Source organism: Nicotiana tabacum, chromosome 18, assembly GCF_000715075.1.
Source record: "Nicotiana tabacum cultivar K326 chromosome 18, ASM71507v2, whole genome shotgun sequence".
In the NCBI taxonomy this organism is placed as follows: Eukaryota; Viridiplantae; Streptophyta; class Magnoliopsida; order Solanales; family Solanaceae; genus Nicotiana; species Nicotiana tabacum.
In genome coordinates, this window is record NC_134097.1 from 43272341 (window position 1) to 43291738 (window position 19398).

General features: G+C 39.0%; 1 protein-coding gene and 1 non-coding gene across 2 annotated transcripts; both read left to right on the top strand.

Annotated features, from left to right (window-relative positions):
• Positions 1–717: 717 nt before the first annotated feature.
• On the top strand, positions 718–824 carry LOC142173103 (small nucleolar RNA R71). The gene has a single exon (XR_012702533.1). It is a non-coding gene; the product is annotated as a small nucleolar RNA R71 (small nucleolar RNA).
• Positions 825–7510: 6686 nt separating this feature from the next.
• LOC107775656 (DNA repair protein RAD51 homolog) lies at positions 7511–11405 on the top strand. The gene is made up of 9 exons (XM_016595404.2): positions 7511–7753; positions 9206–9350; positions 9435–9545; positions 9629–9720; positions 9830–9924; positions 10010–10123; positions 10700–10829; positions 10932–11053; positions 11136–11405. Exons 1-9 carry the CDS (start codon positions 7655–7657, stop codon positions 11257–11259), a joined length of 1032 nt encoding a protein of 343 aa, XP_016450890.1. The 5' UTR covers positions 7511–7654; the 3' UTR covers positions 11260–11405.
• The last annotated feature ends 7993 nt before the right edge of the window (positions 11406–19398 follow it).

The following is a 19398-nucleotide window of genomic DNA, read 5'->3' on the forward strand; positions in this document are numbered from 1 at the left end:
GACTCATGTGAGTCTACTCTGTCAGCTAGCTTTCCAGTGGACCCAATCACTTGTTGTATCATACCCTTGAGTTTAGAAAACCCATCTTCATGTCTCACAATCTGTTGTTGTGGAGGTTGTTGATAAGCCTGTTGCTGATTTTGCTGGTTGTACCCTTGTTGCCTTTGGTAAGGCACCATTTGCCCCTGTGGTCGCATAGCCCTATGATTATTGTTGTTATTGTATTGCTGCTGAGCCGGTCTGTATTGTTGATTTTGCTGACCCCAATTCTGACCACCTGGTCTCGGTCCCCCATAGTTAGCCACATAATTCATGTTCTCCTAATATTGTTGATTATCACCTTCAGCACTCCATGAGCAGACATATGGCTGATTAATGCATGATATGCATAGACCCCCATTAGTTGCATCAACTATGTGTACCTGCTGCTTTTGGCCTGATTCTTCCACATTTTTGGTGATGATGCTCATTTGTGTCATCAAAGTGGCCATATTTTCAGCTATGGAGTTAGCTGGGTCTAGAGCCACTAAGTGAACCACATGAGTGATTGGAGCGTTCCTTGTTGTCCACCCTGAGTTTTGTGCCATCTTATCAGGCAAGATCTTGCTCTCTCTGAATTTCTTGCTCAAAAATGCTCCACCTGCTGAAGCATCAACATTAGCCTTCAAAGTATATACTAAACCCAGGTAAAATCTCTGCCCCAACATTTGCTCCGAAATACCATGATGTGGACATGTAACCAGGAGACCCTTGAATCTCTCCCATGTCTCATGCAGCGTCTCAGTGGGTCTCTGTTTGAAACTCAATATCTCATCAATTTGTTGAGCAGTCTTGTTGGGTGGGTGAAATTTGCTCAAATATTACTTGACTAATTCCTCCCAAGCAGTGATGGAGTTGATAGGGAGTGAATTAAGCCAAGTTTGGGCTGCTCCTATCACTGAGAATGGAAACAACAACAAACATATTGCTTCCAATGTGACATTGTGTTGTCTTTGCGTGGCACAGATTGAGAGGAAGTTCTTTAGATGTTGTTGAGGATCTTCAACGTATGACCCAGAGAATAGTCCTTTGTTCTGCAACAGATGTAGCATGTTATTGGTGATCTAGAATGAGTTTGCTTGTATCTGAGGGACTACAATAGCAGTTGCTAAGTTGTCAGTTGTGGGTTGTGCCCAGTCATATAGTGCTGCTTCTGGAACAAGAGGTGCCACACCCTGATCATTTGGGTCATTTGCATTGTTTCTGTTGTTTGGGTCATTCACGTTGTCCCTGTTGTTTAGATTATCGTCTTCCATGTCTGATTCAATTCTTTCGGTTGAGTTTTGTTGTTGTTTGCCTTTCCTGTTTGCACGGTTCAAAGCCGTGAACACCTTCTTAGGATCTGATAATGCTTCGAACAATTCTCCAATTCTTGAGGAGTTTCTAGGTATGCACCTGTGACAACCACGACTACAAACGTTAGAATTTTAATAATTAAATTGAAGAAAATTCACTACAGTAAAAATTTCTGCACTTCTTTTTAACTGCAATCAATAACACCATTAATTCTCCGGCAACGGCGCTAAAAATTTTGGTCACGCCCAACTATGTCTTATAAAAAGGACAAAGCGTCGCTGCAAATATATTCCGGTTAACAAGTCCGGAGTCGAATCCCATAGGGAATTAACCTATCAATAACAACTATTGGACTCACAGAAATTCACGTATTCAATCTTCAGAGATATTTGATTAACAATTTCGGTGTTTATTAACTAGAGATTATGTAATAAAATGCAGTAAATTAAGACTAGCTACAGACTGATTGTAAGCAAGAATGAGAATGGTCTAAGGTTATGATTTACCCTCTTGTCGGAATCCTTTCCGCTATGTTTGCTATAAATTTGCCTAAATCTTCTCTATCGATCATGAGCTCTTTGACTGTCGTAACTCTCTCCCGAGTAATTACAATAATAAGCTAGACATATTTTCCTGAATTACACTAGCTGGCCTTAGTTACAGCTCACTTAGATCACACCTATTGTTTCGTTATCCCTAATCCCACCTTTAAACCCTTTGTATTGATCCCTCATATACGTTAGGAGTGGTGTTATTCAATAACTTCCTAAATATATACTCTCTTCTGAGTAATGCATACTAAATAGGCACAGCCGATTGAGGGCCCTTCAATCAACAACAATAACAATATAGTTGAACAAACACAGAAAATATAAAGGCAAATCTATATTAACATAGCAAGAAATTCATCCTCAAAGAGGTTCCATCAAAACCCTAGATTAAATATTTAGCTACTCATGGTAAAACAAGATAAAGCCATAAAATAATTCATAATTCACAAAATAATAATGACAGGAAGAAGAATGAAAAACTCTAATGGTGTTTTGATCTTCTCACACTTGTTCTTGCCTCCAATTTAGTCTAAAGACAAGCTTAACCTTCACTTGAGCGAGTTTGTTGAGTTTATATAGGGTTAGGATAAGTTTCCCACGCTTTACACTTTAGCCCTTAAACTTTATTGGCCTTCTCCAGATCGACCGCGGTCACGGGCCAACCGCGGTCATTTTAGACTTTCTGGTTTTTGCCTTTCTTTCACCGCGTTCCAGTCGCGGTGGACTGTTGCCCAGGTTTTCTTCGCCTTTTCTTGCTCGTTTTCATCCAGGATCTTCTCGATTGGTCTTGTATCTACATATTTGACCCCAAAACACTCTATATCCTCCTCCTAACTCGGAGTAGCTCCTGCAAAGCATAAAAACCTCAATTAGAGCATTTTATTATCATTTAGCACTTAAAACATCAATAAAGTATGGTTAATTTAGAGCATAAATAGCATCTACATCGCATAATATAGTCTCCTATCATTGCTGCAAATATTAAAAATCTAATGAGCGCTCTCATTACGAGTCTCATTGGACTAAACATACATCCATCGCCTCACTAGATCACCAAACACAGACTGCATCATCTAATATTCAATTGTCACATTTATATTTTGTTCAAATATATAAACTACCATACAATCAGAAATAGTTAAAATAAAAAATAAAATATTTAGGTAGTTATTTAGGTAATATAAGCCTATCTTCCCAACATTCTTCCGTTTGGACTACGTATACATTAGCAAATATTATATTTTCAAAAATAAAATGAACTTCTTTCCAAATGATGAAAAAATATGTGTGTGGCTAATGTACCCTTGCTAACTCAATATTAAATACCAAATTATGGCGATCAATGTTGTAAATTCACATAACTGTACATAAGGTATCTGAAACAAACACGAGTGTATAATAAAGTCATTGAAGTCTGTTAACAAGGCTATGGTGTGTGTTGGAGAAGATATAGAGTGGTAGGAAGGTCAAGAGAAACAAAACATGGAATAAAACTCCTAAGGTTGCACAAGACCCGACTTCAAATAAGAAAAATTCTCTATTTATAGCTTTATTTGAACTTGTTGAGTATTTTTTTGGCTAGATTAAAGGCATCTAGAGGCCAAGGAAAAAGGAAATGGCAATTTGAAAGATTGAAGTCTACTTTGGATAAGGTTAGTGTCTGTACCTGGATCTGCACAAAGAATATGCAGAAGCGTTGTATGACTACGCCACAGTCGGTACCCAGTAGGTTTCAAGACTAACCTCGATATAGTAGTGAAGAGGTTCAAGTCAAGACACTCCCTAGTCAAATAACGTGCAAGATATCAATATAAAACTTACAACAAAGAATTTACAGAATAAATATCAACCAAGAGTGGGACATATGATAACATGGAAAATCAACCAACAACTCATTAAACACAAAGTGAAATTATTTAAGAGTTCAAAACATCAATCCATACCAACACATGAGTAACATCAAGGATCACTCCGAAATACCGCAATAACATCATCAACAAGCCACCCTTATGACACCGTGTGAGCATCACAATGACATATTTTCCCTTATATTGTTACACGCGCATAAGTCCCTTTATCTCACCGCATGAGCATCAATAAACACCACCCTTATGTCGCCGCATATGCATCTCACCACCATTATACTCCACACAATAACAATCGATCCGCACAATAAGCCAACATGTGCCACAATATTATAAAAGCTACAACATCCACAAGTCACATCAAAATATAGCCCACGACTCCCAATGAGATACAATAACATGACAATAGTATAAGAGTGCGGGGAAATATACAACAATAAAGCATGTTCATATAGCAAACAACCCTAATTGAAGGCATATTAATAGCCTAATGTCTAATCCAGTCACAAACCATACATATGTTTGCGTACACACTCGTCACCTTGTATATATGTCATTTCACATAGCATAAATAATGCAATTTAGACCAAATCCTAAAGGGTAATTTCCTACACAAAGTTATGTAAGATACTTACTTCAGATAGACCCAGTTAACACTCTAAAAATGCTTTTCCTTTAAAATTTACCTCCGCTCAACTCAAATCTAGCCAAAAATAACTTAATAATATCAAATAATGCAAGATAAAATCAATTTCAATTAATAAAGTTAAGACCTTTCGCAATTTTTAAAAAGTCAACATAAGTCAACATCAGGTTTGCCTGATCAAAACTCGAGTCGATGGGTAGATCTCGACTACTAATAACCCCATGAGTCCAAATATGTGATTGATTTTATATCCGAGTTCAAATCGAATCTCAAATTTTAAATTTTCATTTCTCAAAACATATTCAAAAATCCCTAAAATTTCTCTTTAAATCTCATTATGATGTTAAAATTCATAATAATTATGTTATAATATCAAAATTAAGTCAAAATCACTTAGCCAATAGCTTTGTATAAAAATTCCCTCATAAAATCACCTCCCACCGAGCCTATGGCTAAAAAATATGATAAAATGAGACTAAGTCCCGAAGTCCCAACTTTGATTCAACTACAGAATTTGCAAATGCGACCCCTCGCAAATGCAACACATACATCGCAAATGCGAAGCCTGACTAGTCATATGAATGTTGTGCGGAGACTGGATGCATCACAAAAGCGATCAGACCCTGCCCAGCTCCCCCATTGCAATTGCGATCCAGGTTTCGCAAATGTCACCCTAGCCCTCCTTCCCAATTGCATCCAAAAACATCGCAAATATGAACTGGTGCTCGCATTTACGATAACCGCAGCACCAGCACACTAGCAACATGAACCAAGTCCAATACATTTTGAAACACGTCTGAAACTCACCTAAGCCCCCCACGACTCTATACCAAACAAATACACAAGTCTAAAAATATCTTACGAACTCGTTCCCGAGCTCAAACACTAAAATAACATCCAAAACTACAATAAAACTCAAGAATCGCTAAAATCACAATCAAGCGTCCGATTCCTATCAAACCAACTCGGAATGATACCAAACTTTGCGCATAAGTTCCAAATGACAAAATGGACCTATTCCAAGTTCCAAAATCAAAATTCAATCCCGATAGCCACAAAGCCAACCAATGTTCAAACTTAGGAATATTCTAAACTTTCAAATTGCCAACTTCCGACGAAAGAGACAAATCAACCTAGAACCTTCAAATTCAACTTCAGGCATACGCCTAAGTCCAAAATCAGCATAGGAATCTATTGGGACCATCAAAATACCATTCCACTGACGTTTTCACAAAAATCAAACCTCGGTCAACATTTCCAATTTAAGCTTCCAAACTAAGAACCAAATATTCCAAATCAATCCAAAACCTCCCCGAAACCCAAACAACCGTCCACGAAAGTCATATAACCATAAATACACATACATAAAGCTTCAAAAGAAAAAATGGAGCTCAAATACACAAAATGATCGGTCGGGTCGTTACAAACACATTTGGAGCCATAAATATTTCAGCTTTATTATATTCAAAAGTCACTAGATAACTAGCATTATCCAATAACTGAAGAGAAATTATGTTTTGTCTAAGACTCGAAATACAAAACACATTATCCAACAACAACAACCTAGTAGAATCCTATCAGTGAAGTCTGGGGTGAGTAGAGTGTATGCAAACCTTACCCCTACCCTGGAGGGGTAGAGAGGTTATTTCGGGGAGGCCCCAGCTCAGAGATAATAGATTCGTAACAACAACAGAAATCAGAAAAATAATATCAACATCGTAAGAGACAACAAATAAATGGAAGGACAATAAAAAGAAAGTGTGAAACACAACAAAAACCGCTAGCAGTCCTAGATAAAACACTACCAGACTAGTCGGTACAACGAAGAAAAATTCTCGACTACCCCCTAACCCACAACCCTAATGCTCGACCTTCACACCTTCCTATCAATAGTCATGTTCTCAGAAATCTGAAGCCACACCATGTCCTGTTTGATCATCTCGCTCCAATACTCCTTAGGTCGCCATCTGCCTCTTCTCGTACCTGCCCAAACGAACCACTCACACCTTCTAACCAGAGCATCTAGGCTCTTCCTCCGCACATGCTCGAACCATCTAAACCTCGCTTCTCGTATCTTGTCGTTCATAGGAGTCACGCCACCCTAAGCAGGTTTTGGTCATTTAAGTTTTTCATTTAGCAAGTTTGGTCATTTAAGTTTTTCAAAATGGGCACTTTTAATCTCCATCACATATTTAACAAACTCCTATTTTTAAATTTAAAGGAATCGTACAAACAAAAAAAGATTGACTAGAAACACCATAAAAGTCCTTTATAATCTCAGAAACTGCAAGACCAAAAACTTCACCATACACCAAAAAGTAGAATAAAAATAATAGAAATTTCACATTTAACAGCTAAATCAGACATAAAAAAATAAATCAAAAATACCAGAAATTGCACCTCTAAATATGAGTTCCCATTAAATATATTTATTCACCGTTCTCATTAAATCTAATGATTAGAATTTATTAAATATTTGATACATTACTCAATTGTATATACAAGGGACTAATTTTTTGCCATAGATTTTGCCAAAATATAGTTGAGATTTTTTTAGCAAATACATGTTTGACCATATATTTTATCTATATTTTAGCAAATTTTGAGCTGGTTTTGGCCCAAAATATCACTATTATATTTTTTAAAAATTGCCCAAATTTTTGTATTTTATAAAAGAGTCCGCCATTTATTATTTTGTAACAATGCTGCTTCGTCTTCTCGGTCACCTCATAGTGTATTATGTAGTTCATTATAAAAATAATAATTTTGTACCAAATTTATTTATGTTCAGGACTATGATTTGCGATAATATAATGAATGTTATTGGTAAAGGTATTGTTGGGTATTTGTGATAGTTTTTAGAACTTATGGGTATAAGTCATGTTTCATATTTTTTTTTTTTAAAATGAAACATGTTTTGAAAACTTATGGCCAAATACATTTTCATCGTTAAACCAAACTTCACCCAAATCAGTTTTTTCAAAACAAATTTGGAATCTATGGCCAAACATTACACAAAGTGACCATATTTGTCATTTTCTCTAAAATTTGTATAGAAGAAAAACCGCTCAAATGCGCTTCCATTACACAGCTTACAAAGCAAGCTTCACCTTTTAGTTTGGTGTACGCGGCCTCCCAAGTATATTTGGCGGTTCGGCACGCTTTTGAAATATTTCCATTCGCCCCCATTCTGCCTTCTCTTTCAACACAACAAAGACTCATCTCTGTAACTCAGTAGCATCAAGAGAAAAGAAGCAATGGAGCAGCAGCAAAGGAATCAGAAGACGATGCAGCAAGACCAGAATGAGGAACTCGATGACGTTCAACATGGCCCTTTCCCTGTTGAGCAACTTCAGGTCTCAAACCCCTTCACCCCCATTTCTGATTCCCCCTTTTCATTCTTGTATTTAGGGATTATATGTTGCTTCGCCCTTCGTTCTACGTCATTCTTATACTAAGCTAATGATTTTTTCCTAAACCCATTTTCCCGTTTCTCCAAGATCTTGAAGTGGCTTGATTTTTTTGTTTAACCCAATTTGGGGTAGTCATGCTTATGTTAAATTAATGATTGTTTATTGCTTCAGACTCGACGTTGTAGCTGGGTTTTATCTTGAATCTTGAATTGTGCTTCTTTGTGGCTGAATTTCATGAAACGGGAATTTTTCTTCTTTGTGGTTGAATCTTACCCGACCCGGTTCTTTTCAACCCTAGGGAAATAATTTTTTGGGCATTCCCAGTTTCTGAATTCTTGGAATCTTGTGTCTGAAATGGGTTTGTGTTTTGATGTGTTCTTGCGGATTATTTCAAGCTAATACTTTTACAGTTGATTCTACCGTTCCTTTATCTATACTACTCAGTGCCTGAGTTTTGAAGATAAATTTAGTTATCCCATTATGGTAGGGTTAATTTCATGAATGGTCACTATTTTCAAATTATTGCACCAAAGTCACTAAATTATCTTTTGTAAAGAAAAAGTTGCTCGACTTCACCTAAGTGTCATAGAAAGTTACAAACTAGTCTGTTTTTAATTTTTTTTGTAACCAAACATTCAGTCCACTTTGTCTAAGTATCATAAAAAGTCACTAGGAGGATACACTGAAGACCTGGTGACAGTGGACATACTATTATTTAGACAAAGTTGAGTGACTTTTTGGCTTAAAAAAAGTCGCTTAGTGACTTTCTGTGACACTAGGCAAAGTTGATTGACTTTTTAGTTACAAAAGTTAGTATAATAAATCTGGTGTGATAAAGTAAAAATTAAGTGAAACGGATTCTCGAAGTGGTACCACTGATCTTGAAAATCTGGATAAATGCTTTCTTTTTATCCAATCAAGATAATACGTCCCTTGTGCGATACTCCATTGGTAGAAATGCTGTTCCAATCATTTTAAGGGCATCATGAAAACTGCTTGTTTAGAGGCACTTGACACAAAATAATTAACATCCTGAGGCATGATATGGTATTACCAGCATTGGGGGTTGGCGGTCTCTTATTTTGTCTGCATCTGAGTGATGTGATTGACTCTTCAGTTTTGCTCATACTGCAGGTTTTAAAAAGATTTACATAAAGTTGAATAATATTTCCTGTGGATATTTACTGCTTCTGGTATTACATAAAAGCCGGACCAGGCATTTACTAGAAATTTCTTTGAATTGTGAATATTTAAAAGTCAGTATCTTTGCCTTTCTTTTTCTAGTCTAGCTCGTAGTATAGTTGTTTCTGTTGAATGAAACCCTGTAAGTTCTTTTTAACTTAAAAAGAAAATGGTCCAGTAATTACTGAGGCATTTAGCTGTTTTGTCCTCAAGGCATCAGGGATTGCAGCCCTAGACGTGAAAAAACTCAAGGATGCCGGTATATGCACGGTTGAATCTGTTTGTTATGCTCCAAGAAAGGAGCTTCTGCATATAAAAGGAATTAGTGAAGCTAAAGTCGACAAGATAATTGAGGCAGGCATGTTTCTCTTCTTTTTACTTCCATTTCTGCATTTGCTTATGAGTAATCAGTACTAAACCTTTTATTGCTGCATATGAACAGCTTCAAAATTAGTGCCTTTGGGGTTCACTAGTGCCAGCCAACTCCATGCACAGAGGCTTGAAATCATTCAGATAACTTCTGGATCAAAAGAGCTTGACAAGATATTAGAAGGTAGATATCTATTTCTTTTGTGAATTTCTAGACCTGGAATTTGTTCTGGCCTCACAACTTGATGCTTTTTTCTCACTTGTCAGGAGGAATTGAAACTGGATCCATTACTGAAATTTATGGGGAGTTCCGATCTGGAAAAACTCAGCTGTGTCACACACTATGTGTCACTTGTCAAGTACGATGATAATGTTCTTTTATTCGAAAAACCATAAATAAGGTGCTACAAATTGTAATTTGTAACAAACATTACATTTAAATATCATTCTTTATCTCTTTTTTTTTAGCTTCCATTAGATCAGGGAGGTGGTGAAGGGAAAGCAATGTACATTGATGCTGAAGGTACTTTCAGGCCGCAAAGACTTCTACAAATTGCAGACAGGTCTTCTATTTATAATCTCAACTTACATTTTTTCTTGTATTATAAAGTTCAAACTTTTCGTAATCATTGGTGTTAAATGCTGCAGATTTGGATTGAATGGTGCTGATGTTCTGGAGAATGTAGCCTATGCTCGAGCTTATAATACTGATCATCAATCAAGGCTTTTGCTGGAAGCAGCTTCAATGATGGTGGAGACCAGGTTAAATGTTATCTTGATATGCATATATTTGTTTGCTGATTTCTAGCTTTGCATGAAGAATGCATAATCTGTGCTTGCCCTTTTGCTTTGAATTGTGGGGTAGTAATTATTGTTGTAGTTGATAGCTTCCTCTTGGTGTTGCCATAAAGTGAAATTTTCTCCAAATTCTGTTGCTGTTCTCTCAATTTTTTTCTCTATCTTCTCTGTGGCGGTGTTGCTTTGGGCGAGAAAATGGACTAAATTGTAGCTTAGAGAGTATTCCAACTCTTGATCAGTGTATCTTGAGGGTTCCAGTTTGAAGCAGCTCTCCGTTCCAACATTCCTACGTCTAATGCATGTTTGCATTCATCTGTTCGGTCACTTAACAAAAACCCAGTGATTTATCTGTTTGAAGTGTTATAGAATTAACTCCGATATGTAAAGTTAGCCCATTTATAAAAAAAATTGCTTCTTAGACGATCATGCATACTTAATACCTCTATATCGCTTTGTCAGTTATTTGAATTCATATCATTAGGTATAAAAAAGACCTCTTATGTTAGGAGTTTAACTTTTAAACCTGTTTTGATGGAGCAGGTTTGCTCTTATGATTGTGGACAGTGCTACTGCCCTTTATAGGACTGATTTCTCAGGGAGAGGAGAGTTGTCTGCCAGGCAGATGCATCTTGCAAAGTTTCTTAGAAGCCTTCAGAAGTTAGCAGATGAGGTAGTTTAGCATGTCTCCATTTTAGTGGTGGTTAATGTTTCAGAATCAGATGAGAGGTTCTTGACTTACTTTTCCGTCAAACCTTTACTTTTATGCTTGCAGTTTGGTGTTGCTGTTGTTATTACTAATCAAGTCGTTGCTCAAGTGGATGGTTCTGCTGTTTTTGCTGGGCCTCAAATAAAACCTATTGGTGGCAACATCATGGCACATGCTTCTACAACGAGGTATGCGCATAGTGCAACTACCAATTGCAGCTTTGCTTGGTAGCTGAAATTTAACTTAATTCTTTTTTATAACTCCTGACAGACTAGCTATGAGGAAGGGTAGAGCGGAGGAGCGGATTTGTAAGGTAGTCAGTTCTCCTTGTCTAGCTGAAGCTGAAGCAAGATTTCAAATTTCTCCTGAAGGGGTCACTGATGTAAAGGACTAACTGTAAACTGCAAATTGTCCATGTACTATTTTTGTTTTCATCATTTTGCAAGGTCAATTGACCATCATAAAAGTGTGTGGTACACTTTTTGTAGAACAATATTCCTTCCTTCTACCAAATGTAAATGTAGTTTCCTTTTGAGTCCTTTTACCGTCTCATTCCATATGTTCTCATATTTATCTCGCGGAAGGGGGGTAAAGAACCTAAAATAAAAGAAAGGGTACATTCCATCGTCCTTAGGGTTGTTCAAAATTGAACCGAACTGAACAAATGGCTTATTGGCTTATTGGTATCGGGTTATTGTTGGTGAACGGATTGAGATTTTATTAACAGTTTAATTATTTGGTGACAGATTACTCAATTTTCTTATTGGATAAATCGTTAACCCGTTAAGAATTTTTACATTTACACTTCATGTGGGATCAACAGAAGTTACAGGAGTATTATCAGAAAATAAATCTTTTGAAAATGTCTTCAAGTTTTGTAGGTGTAAGGGATCCCGATTATATATAAGTTTTTAGTCTTTTCCTTTTTATTTTATATGCAACATGATAGCTATGTAACCAAAAGAAATACTTATAATAAGTGCAGTACAAACTACAAAGTGTTAACAGATTCTATCATGTAGCAACAGATGTTAACAAACTTGGTAAACTAAAAAGGGGATGGAACTTATAGTCGAGTCACTTTATCAGGTTTCGCCGTTTGGTATTCACAAGACTAGAATTGTTCAAAAAAATTCTATTTGATTTAGCTGATAAAACGTCCGATAATCGTTAATCCAATACCATTCCGCCTGTTATCCTATTGAATGGTTAGTGGATTATTTTATTTATAAACGATTATTTTATTTATAATCTGATAATCGATAAAACAAATATTATTTTATTTATAATCTGATAATCGATAAAACAAATCATTAAATGTAATTATCCGCTTGAGAAGCACCCCTAATCATCCTTTCCTCTTTTTGGGATGTGTCCATGAATGTCGGAAGAGAATCAAGAAAGGGGAAGGTTCTTTTTTAAAGGAAAAGTGATAAATCTGTGAGTTAGACAAGAGGGGTTGCTCTGATGGTAAGCAACCTCTACTTTCAACCAAGAGATTGTGAGTTCGAGTCTCCCCAAGAGCAAGGTGGGAAGTTCTTGGAGGGAAGGATCTCAGGGTAGGGGTAAGGTTTGCGTACACATTACCCTCCCCAGATCCCACTAAGTGAGATTATATTGGGTTGTTGTTGTTGATAAATTTTTAAGTTATTGCTTTCTTGTTTCTGAAACTATATTGGAGCATTCACATAGCATTCTTCTCTCTTTCTCCTTTTTGAAATTATATATTAGGAACTTCTTAGACTTGTTGCACTACTTTAGTTTTCATATTTTATTATGGAACTTCCTTCAAGCGTTTTTTATGTGAAAAATCTTGAGCTCAACAAAATAATTCAAATTTAATAGTAATATTTCATTTGAATGGTTGATTATTACTTTGAATTTCCATATGTATTATGAAAAAGACAATCGAAATATTTAAAATGTGGGATATTTGGCTTATGATTAATAATTTATTTAAATAATGTATTTTTCAAACTCTTTAAATCAATTTCCAAATGAATATTGAAATTGATGAACCTGCCAATTAAAAAGTTAGTTTATGTGCCTTTGAAGAAAGATTTTGTTCTTTCACATGAAATTTTGTTAATTGAGAAGTTGTGACATTTCATAAAAAAATTGTTTACACTGAAATGTGTAGCGAAATTGTTGAAATCATCTTCTTGTTAGTAGCTATTTAAATCTTCTATAGAATTGTTTTGACTCTATAGAAGATTTAAATAGTTACTAACTAGAAGATGATTTCAACTTCTTCCTCGTGACAATGATGGATATCCTTTTAAACTTGTTTAAACCAACTTTTCATGCATTTATATTTGGCAATGATAATGGAGTACATGTTCAAATAATCCCAAATATTCGATTGTGTTTACAATAACGTTGCACTCTCAATATCAATATCGACAACAAAAGTCTTCATCATGACAGAGCAATCTAAACATATCAAAGGAACATACATAGAAAGTATTGAACGTAAGAAAGTATTAGGCGAGATACACTTTATTACTTGTTTGAACCTCATAAAATCAAAATAAGTAAAAGAAATTCATATTTGTTTTACCAAAAAAAGTGTTAAACCTTTTTCTTAAAACGAATTAATAAGAAAATAGAGGATAAATCCCAGCCAAGGATAATTAACTCTAGATCAAAGAATATTAAGCAGGAAAATAGGATATAATTAAGCTCATGAACTCTTTAAGATTATAAAGATATCAAATGTATATGACGGGCTTACATTCTGAATGCTACTATTCTGTAATGTAAAAATGAAGAAGAGAGAGAAGGCACACCATTAATAGCTATGGGATCTATCTTTATTGATTCCATCGTGATAATTACAAAGATCAGCAGCCAAGTTCTAGACCTTCTCTTGGGCTTCCTGAGAAACATTCTTTCGTTCTTATTTGTCAAGAGAGGAAGAAAAAAAAGTCCCCCTTACCTTCTCTTACCTAGTATATATATAATAGGTATTCCCATTTACCTAACGTTCCTTAGCCAGGATACCCTAATCTGCCAACTGCACTTTAGATCGATCTCCCTAAGTGCCATGGCATGTACTTCGCCATACAGGCTTTTTGACGGTTCGACCTCGGCCGTGGCCGAAATGCTCGTCGTCGTGGTGCCTTATGAATACAACCACGGCTTAATCGACCCTTCGCCATTCCTTTTTGTGTCAATTTTGTGTGGTTAGATTTCGACCCATACAGTTAGTCTCTCCGCCTATTGAGGTCGTCTTTGGGTGAGCTCGATGGGCAGGCTTCATCAATAAGAAAACCATTCAGAAATCTGAGCATTTTGGGCGATGGGTGAACACCTCTTAGCGAGATGATGATGTAACGTTTCGGGTGCTTCATAGACCATTGTGTCTGTTCGAAATGACATTAAATTTGACAGACGTCATTATGGCACACGTTCTCTATGCGTCGCATCATTTCCCGTGCCCCTTCCGTTATTTTTGAAAAAAGGCGGGGCTTGGTTTCTGAAACCAGCATATCCATATCTATATAAGTAGGGAAAAGTTTCCCATTCATTCACATGATAATCTTAGGTCATTCTTCCTTCTTCTTCAGTTCTTCGTATTTATTTTTCTATCAACAATCCTTATGGCTGTTATCCCTCTTTCTTTACACTCCTGACCTGTACAGTCACCTAAAGCAATGGCTAGTGCTTCTTCTAACCCTGATCGAGTCGTTGGTGCTCCGGTGCCGGAAAACGATCTACCCCTACTCGAAGAGGGAGTAGGTCTGGCGGAGGACGAGAGTTTTTCGACGGTAGATGAGGTGGTTCCTCGTCCAGGGAAGGCAAAGACAGACTTCAATAGCCCTGTTGGGGATGAGCTGGGACCTGTTCTTTTTACGGTGGATGTCGCGACACTCGCGGCATTTAAGCCAAATGGGGAATCCCTGAGCATATCAAACTCGTTCCAGCGGATTCTGACATTGTGCACATACACCGCTCAGGATACTATGCGTACCATTTTGTCATCGGATAACACTTCCTCTCCCTTCTCTGCCGGCGGATATTTGCCGCTTCTACGAGGTGTGTCTGGCTCAGCTCTCACCGTATATATACAAACGCTTCTTAATGATCATCAAATATGCAGAGCTGGCCGACCGGGGGGTTTCTCTTCAACACCTGCTTCATCTCTTTGTCCCCAGCTTCCATAATGGCACCATGCTACATCTTCATCACCGAGGTACTAAGGGCCTGGTGGTAAAGATGGATGACAAGACCAACCGTCACTTCTGGGAAAACTACTTCTATGTCCGCACGGAGCACGTGGTGTCTAACTCTGCTGCGTTCCCTGAGGCGTAGAATTTCGCCCGTAGGCCTTTCTTTTCGTCTCTTTTTTTATTTAATAATAACGATTGTTGGTTGTTTTCCTCTAGTGATCTCATTGAGTTTTTGTTTTTGTAGCCGAGAGACCGCCCCCTCTGCAAGTTTTTGATAATCGCGGGTGGGTGAGCTCGATTCTGCCCCATACGATAGGGATTCGTGAATGGGCATCCTTTCACTAGAGGTTTGGGCGCAAACCTTCCGCAGGTAAGTTGTCTTGTCTCGGCCTTAGCTATCTTGTTCTTTGCTCTGTATTTTTCTTTGCCTTACATTTCATTTGGTCGAATCTGTTATTGGCAGGTCAGAGATGGGCGAGAATGGCGAGGGCTATCACCCTTGCTCTTCATCAACCGGCCTCTTCTGCAAGGCTCGTGCTAGTGGCAACTCCGGATGAGGGCGTTCAAAATCTGGCTACTCCGCAGATCATGTCCGCATCCAGATCTGGTTGTTTAGAGGTTGCTCCTCGGTTCATTTGGAGGATGACCTTTCTGATGGTGATGGAGAAGAGGCCCCATCAAAGAGGCATAGGATAACGTTGCAGGGGACGCTTTTGATCGAGGCGTCCTCGGGGGGTGATCCTGTTTTGACGGTGTCTGAAGACGGTGGTGATACCAGTCTGGGCATGGAGATGATGCCCGTTTCTGATATGGAAGGAGTTATCATGGTAGGGGGCAGAGTCCGGAGGCTGCCGCGATTGTTTCAATTGGTCCATCGATGTCTCGGCAGGCCCGCACCCCCTCTTCGGCTAATGAGAGGTTGAAGGGCATAGTGGTAGATGATTATGAGTTTGATTCTATTATCGATCCTGAGAACATGAGGATGTTCGAGGAAGGTTTTACCAGGGTTGATGTGAGTGCGGAGGGCCCTTCCCGTGTGCTCGAAATTCTGTCAGACTTTAACTTGTTAGAGGACACAGTGGACTTGGTACCCCAATTTGACCTCTTGTGCTCCGCCGCCGAAAGCGGGTCTCTGTGGGAGATCAGTGATTCTGGGTTGTCACGCGGTGTGGCTGGGATGGCCTTGAGGGTGAGTTTTCTTTTGCTATTTTCTTTGTTTTGTGCCATGTGCTTTCGCTAATTCTTCCTTTTTTCTTCCCCAGACTTACATACTGGAGATCGAGAGTGCTCGTCGAGCTGAGACGCAGGCCACTGTCTTTCTGAAAATGGCCAAGAAGTATCGTCGGTATCGCAACAGGTGCTGTGAGATGCATGAGTAGCTTAGGGCGGGAAATAATACTCAATCCCTCAAGGAGGAGTTGGAGAAGAGGGACGAGGATCTGATGCGGTCTATCCGCAGATGCAACGAGCTCGAAGGGCTGCTTAGTGCCAAAGACGACGAGCTCAAGGTGGGCAAAGGGGTTGCGGCGGAATGCGAGGATCTTCAGGCAAAGGTGTTATCTTTGCGAGCCGAGCTTGAGCAGAATGCCACTAGAGTTGCCAGTCTAAGTGAAGAGTGGATGGAGAAACTGGCTGAGCTAGAGAGGAAGATGGCCGAGTTAGACAAGGCAAAGAAAGCCTAACTAGCGGCTTTGGCGAGGGCAGCAGCGTTGTAAGACACTATCCGCATCCTCCGCTCTAAGCAGAAAGCTGAGAGGGAGACAACCACACTAAGGGAGGCATGGCTCGAGGATCGGATCAGCAAGCTTGATTGGAATGCCTCGAGCCTGGGAGACCCGAGTTGCGGCTTTCGAGACCGAGAAGGCGCAGTTTTTGGCTCAGGCCCCCCTCAAGAATCTGTCTCTGTTGTTGTCCCCCGCTGTTTGTATGAATTGTGGGTCCATATTGAGGCCCAACGATATATATATAAGGGTTTGTGGACGGCGAGGAGCGTTCCTGAAGCCGCTTTTGAAGATGCTCGGGTTAAGGCATGCGAGGCTCGTCTTGCCTGTGGTTATGACCCTACAACACCGGAGGCCGGTGGGGGTACTGAGATTGAAGATGGACCTCCTTCCGATGACGACCATGCTGGAGAGAGCGGTGGTGGAGATAAGGCTGAGTGAAATTTTTATAGCTTTTTGTACTTAGCTTTTTTTCTGTTCTTTTTGTTGTTGCTGGGTGGGCCCCCCTTTTTGGCCCTTTGTAATATACTCATCTTTTTTTTGAATGAAATAGTCGGCTAATCTTTGTTTGTATGTTTTTGGCTTTCCTTTTTCTTTTCCTTTTCGAATTTCCTAGAGTTTCTCGCAAGAAGTCCCTGACTTCTTGTAGTTGATCTAAGTGCTATCGAATTAGACCTGCTAATTTGAACTTGACTTTGTTAATCCGAGCGGGGTTGAATTTCGTCTTGCAAATTTGAGCGAAGTCAGTTTTGAGCGAAGCCATTTTTGACTTGTTAATACGAGCGAGGTCGAGTTTTATCTCGCCAACTTGGGCGAAGCCAGTTTTGACTTGTAAATTCAAGCGAGGTCGAATTTGACATTAATTCGAACAAGGTCGAATTTTACTTTTGCTTGGCGATGGCCGGGGGCCGCATGAGTGTAATTCAAATGAGGTCGGATTGTGACCCGTGATGCGTTCAAGCTAGGTCGAACATTGATTTGTTAATTCGAACGAGGTCGAATTTTTCTTTCTTTTGGAGATGGCCGGGGGCCGTAAGTGTGTAAATTCGAATGAGGTCGAATTGCAACCCATTATGAATTCGAACGAGGTTGAATTTTACTTTCACTTGGCGATGTGCCGGTGGACACATGGGTGTGAATTCGAACAATGTCGAATTTTGACCCGTAATGAGTTCGAGCGAGGCTGAACTGTACCTTTACTTGGCGATGGCCGGGGGCTGTAAAGGTGTAAATTCGAGCGAGGTCGAATTGTAACCCATTATGAATTCAAACAAGGTCGAATTTTACTTTCACTTGGCGATGTGCTGGTTCGGTGGAGTGGTAAGAATGTCGCACGCGGCCTTGCTTTTATTGGAGAATATTACTCGATGTTGTATCGTTTATGCATGCGTCGGGATGAGTCCCAGTTTATTTACTCTTGCTTTCATTGGAGAATATTATGCATTGTTGCATAGTTTGTATGAGTCAGTGGAGTCCTAGTTTATCTAGTCCCTTCATTGCTTGGGCTTCAGGGCACCCTGGGACGATTAATTCAAATGAAGTTTGGACGTGATTCGTAATATTTAGTCGGCTGAGTTGGCGTAGGATTGTCATGGCGAGCATACATGCAAGTTTTTCGAGTTCATGTTCTGCCCGTGTTGGAGAGACTGTACGTTCCATGGGCTTACCGCTCGGTCCCAAGTTATGGAGGTTGTTTCTTAATAATGCCGGCTTGTTCTGAGCCGTTTGTCTGTTATTTGTAATATGGTACGGTGTGGAGGGTTTTGCTCGACCGTCGCCTACGAGATGATATGGTGTGGAATATTTTCCTAGTGTCTCGTTTTTGGTGGGGTTTGTTCCATGTTCGAGCACCTGGGAGAATGCTCGTGTTCCTATCCCAATCCACAAAAGAAAAATAACAAGTTAAACCCAAACGAAATCGTCTGCTACCTTGACCTGGTAGGTTGGCTAGGGGAGAAGGTCGTTGTAGGACGACTCATTTTATCCCATACTCGAATGACGACTTCAGATTTGGTAGCCTTATGTTTAGCTTCGCCGATAGCCGCGTCTATGCTTTTTATGGGCTGACCACTTTGCCCATTGGGATCTCGAGCTCGAGTCCTGATCCGATCCCGTTTGATGTGCACAAAAATAAAGGAAACATAAGTTATACTCTGTACATAAGTTATACTTTGTACATACGGATACAAAAATATGCTGGTTATTTCAAAGAATCGCACAATAAGCTATCGTCCCTTCCTAAGAGGTGGAAGTATAGATCAGTGTCTAACGTTAATATAGCAAATAGGATTGCGGATGTGCTCAGTGTGTAGTGGCCGTAATCCCACTTTGACAACTCATACGATGTGTCAAACCCATCGCTACAACAAGACATGGATTTTGTATAGGTATCAGACATAATTTCGATTTCATGCCAAGATCTGACACTGGTTGGTTTGGTTATTTTAAAAGTTTGCCTACAACTTTCTCAAGTTGGTGTTTATATTAAGAGGGCGAGGTCATGACAGCCGAGAAATGAAACTCTGGATGACGTTAGATCTAGAGGAAACTAAAATTTTGGCTAGAAAATCCCCACAGACAGCGCCAAATTGTTTTACCAAAAAAGTGTGAAACCTTTTCTTAAAACGAATTAATAAGAAA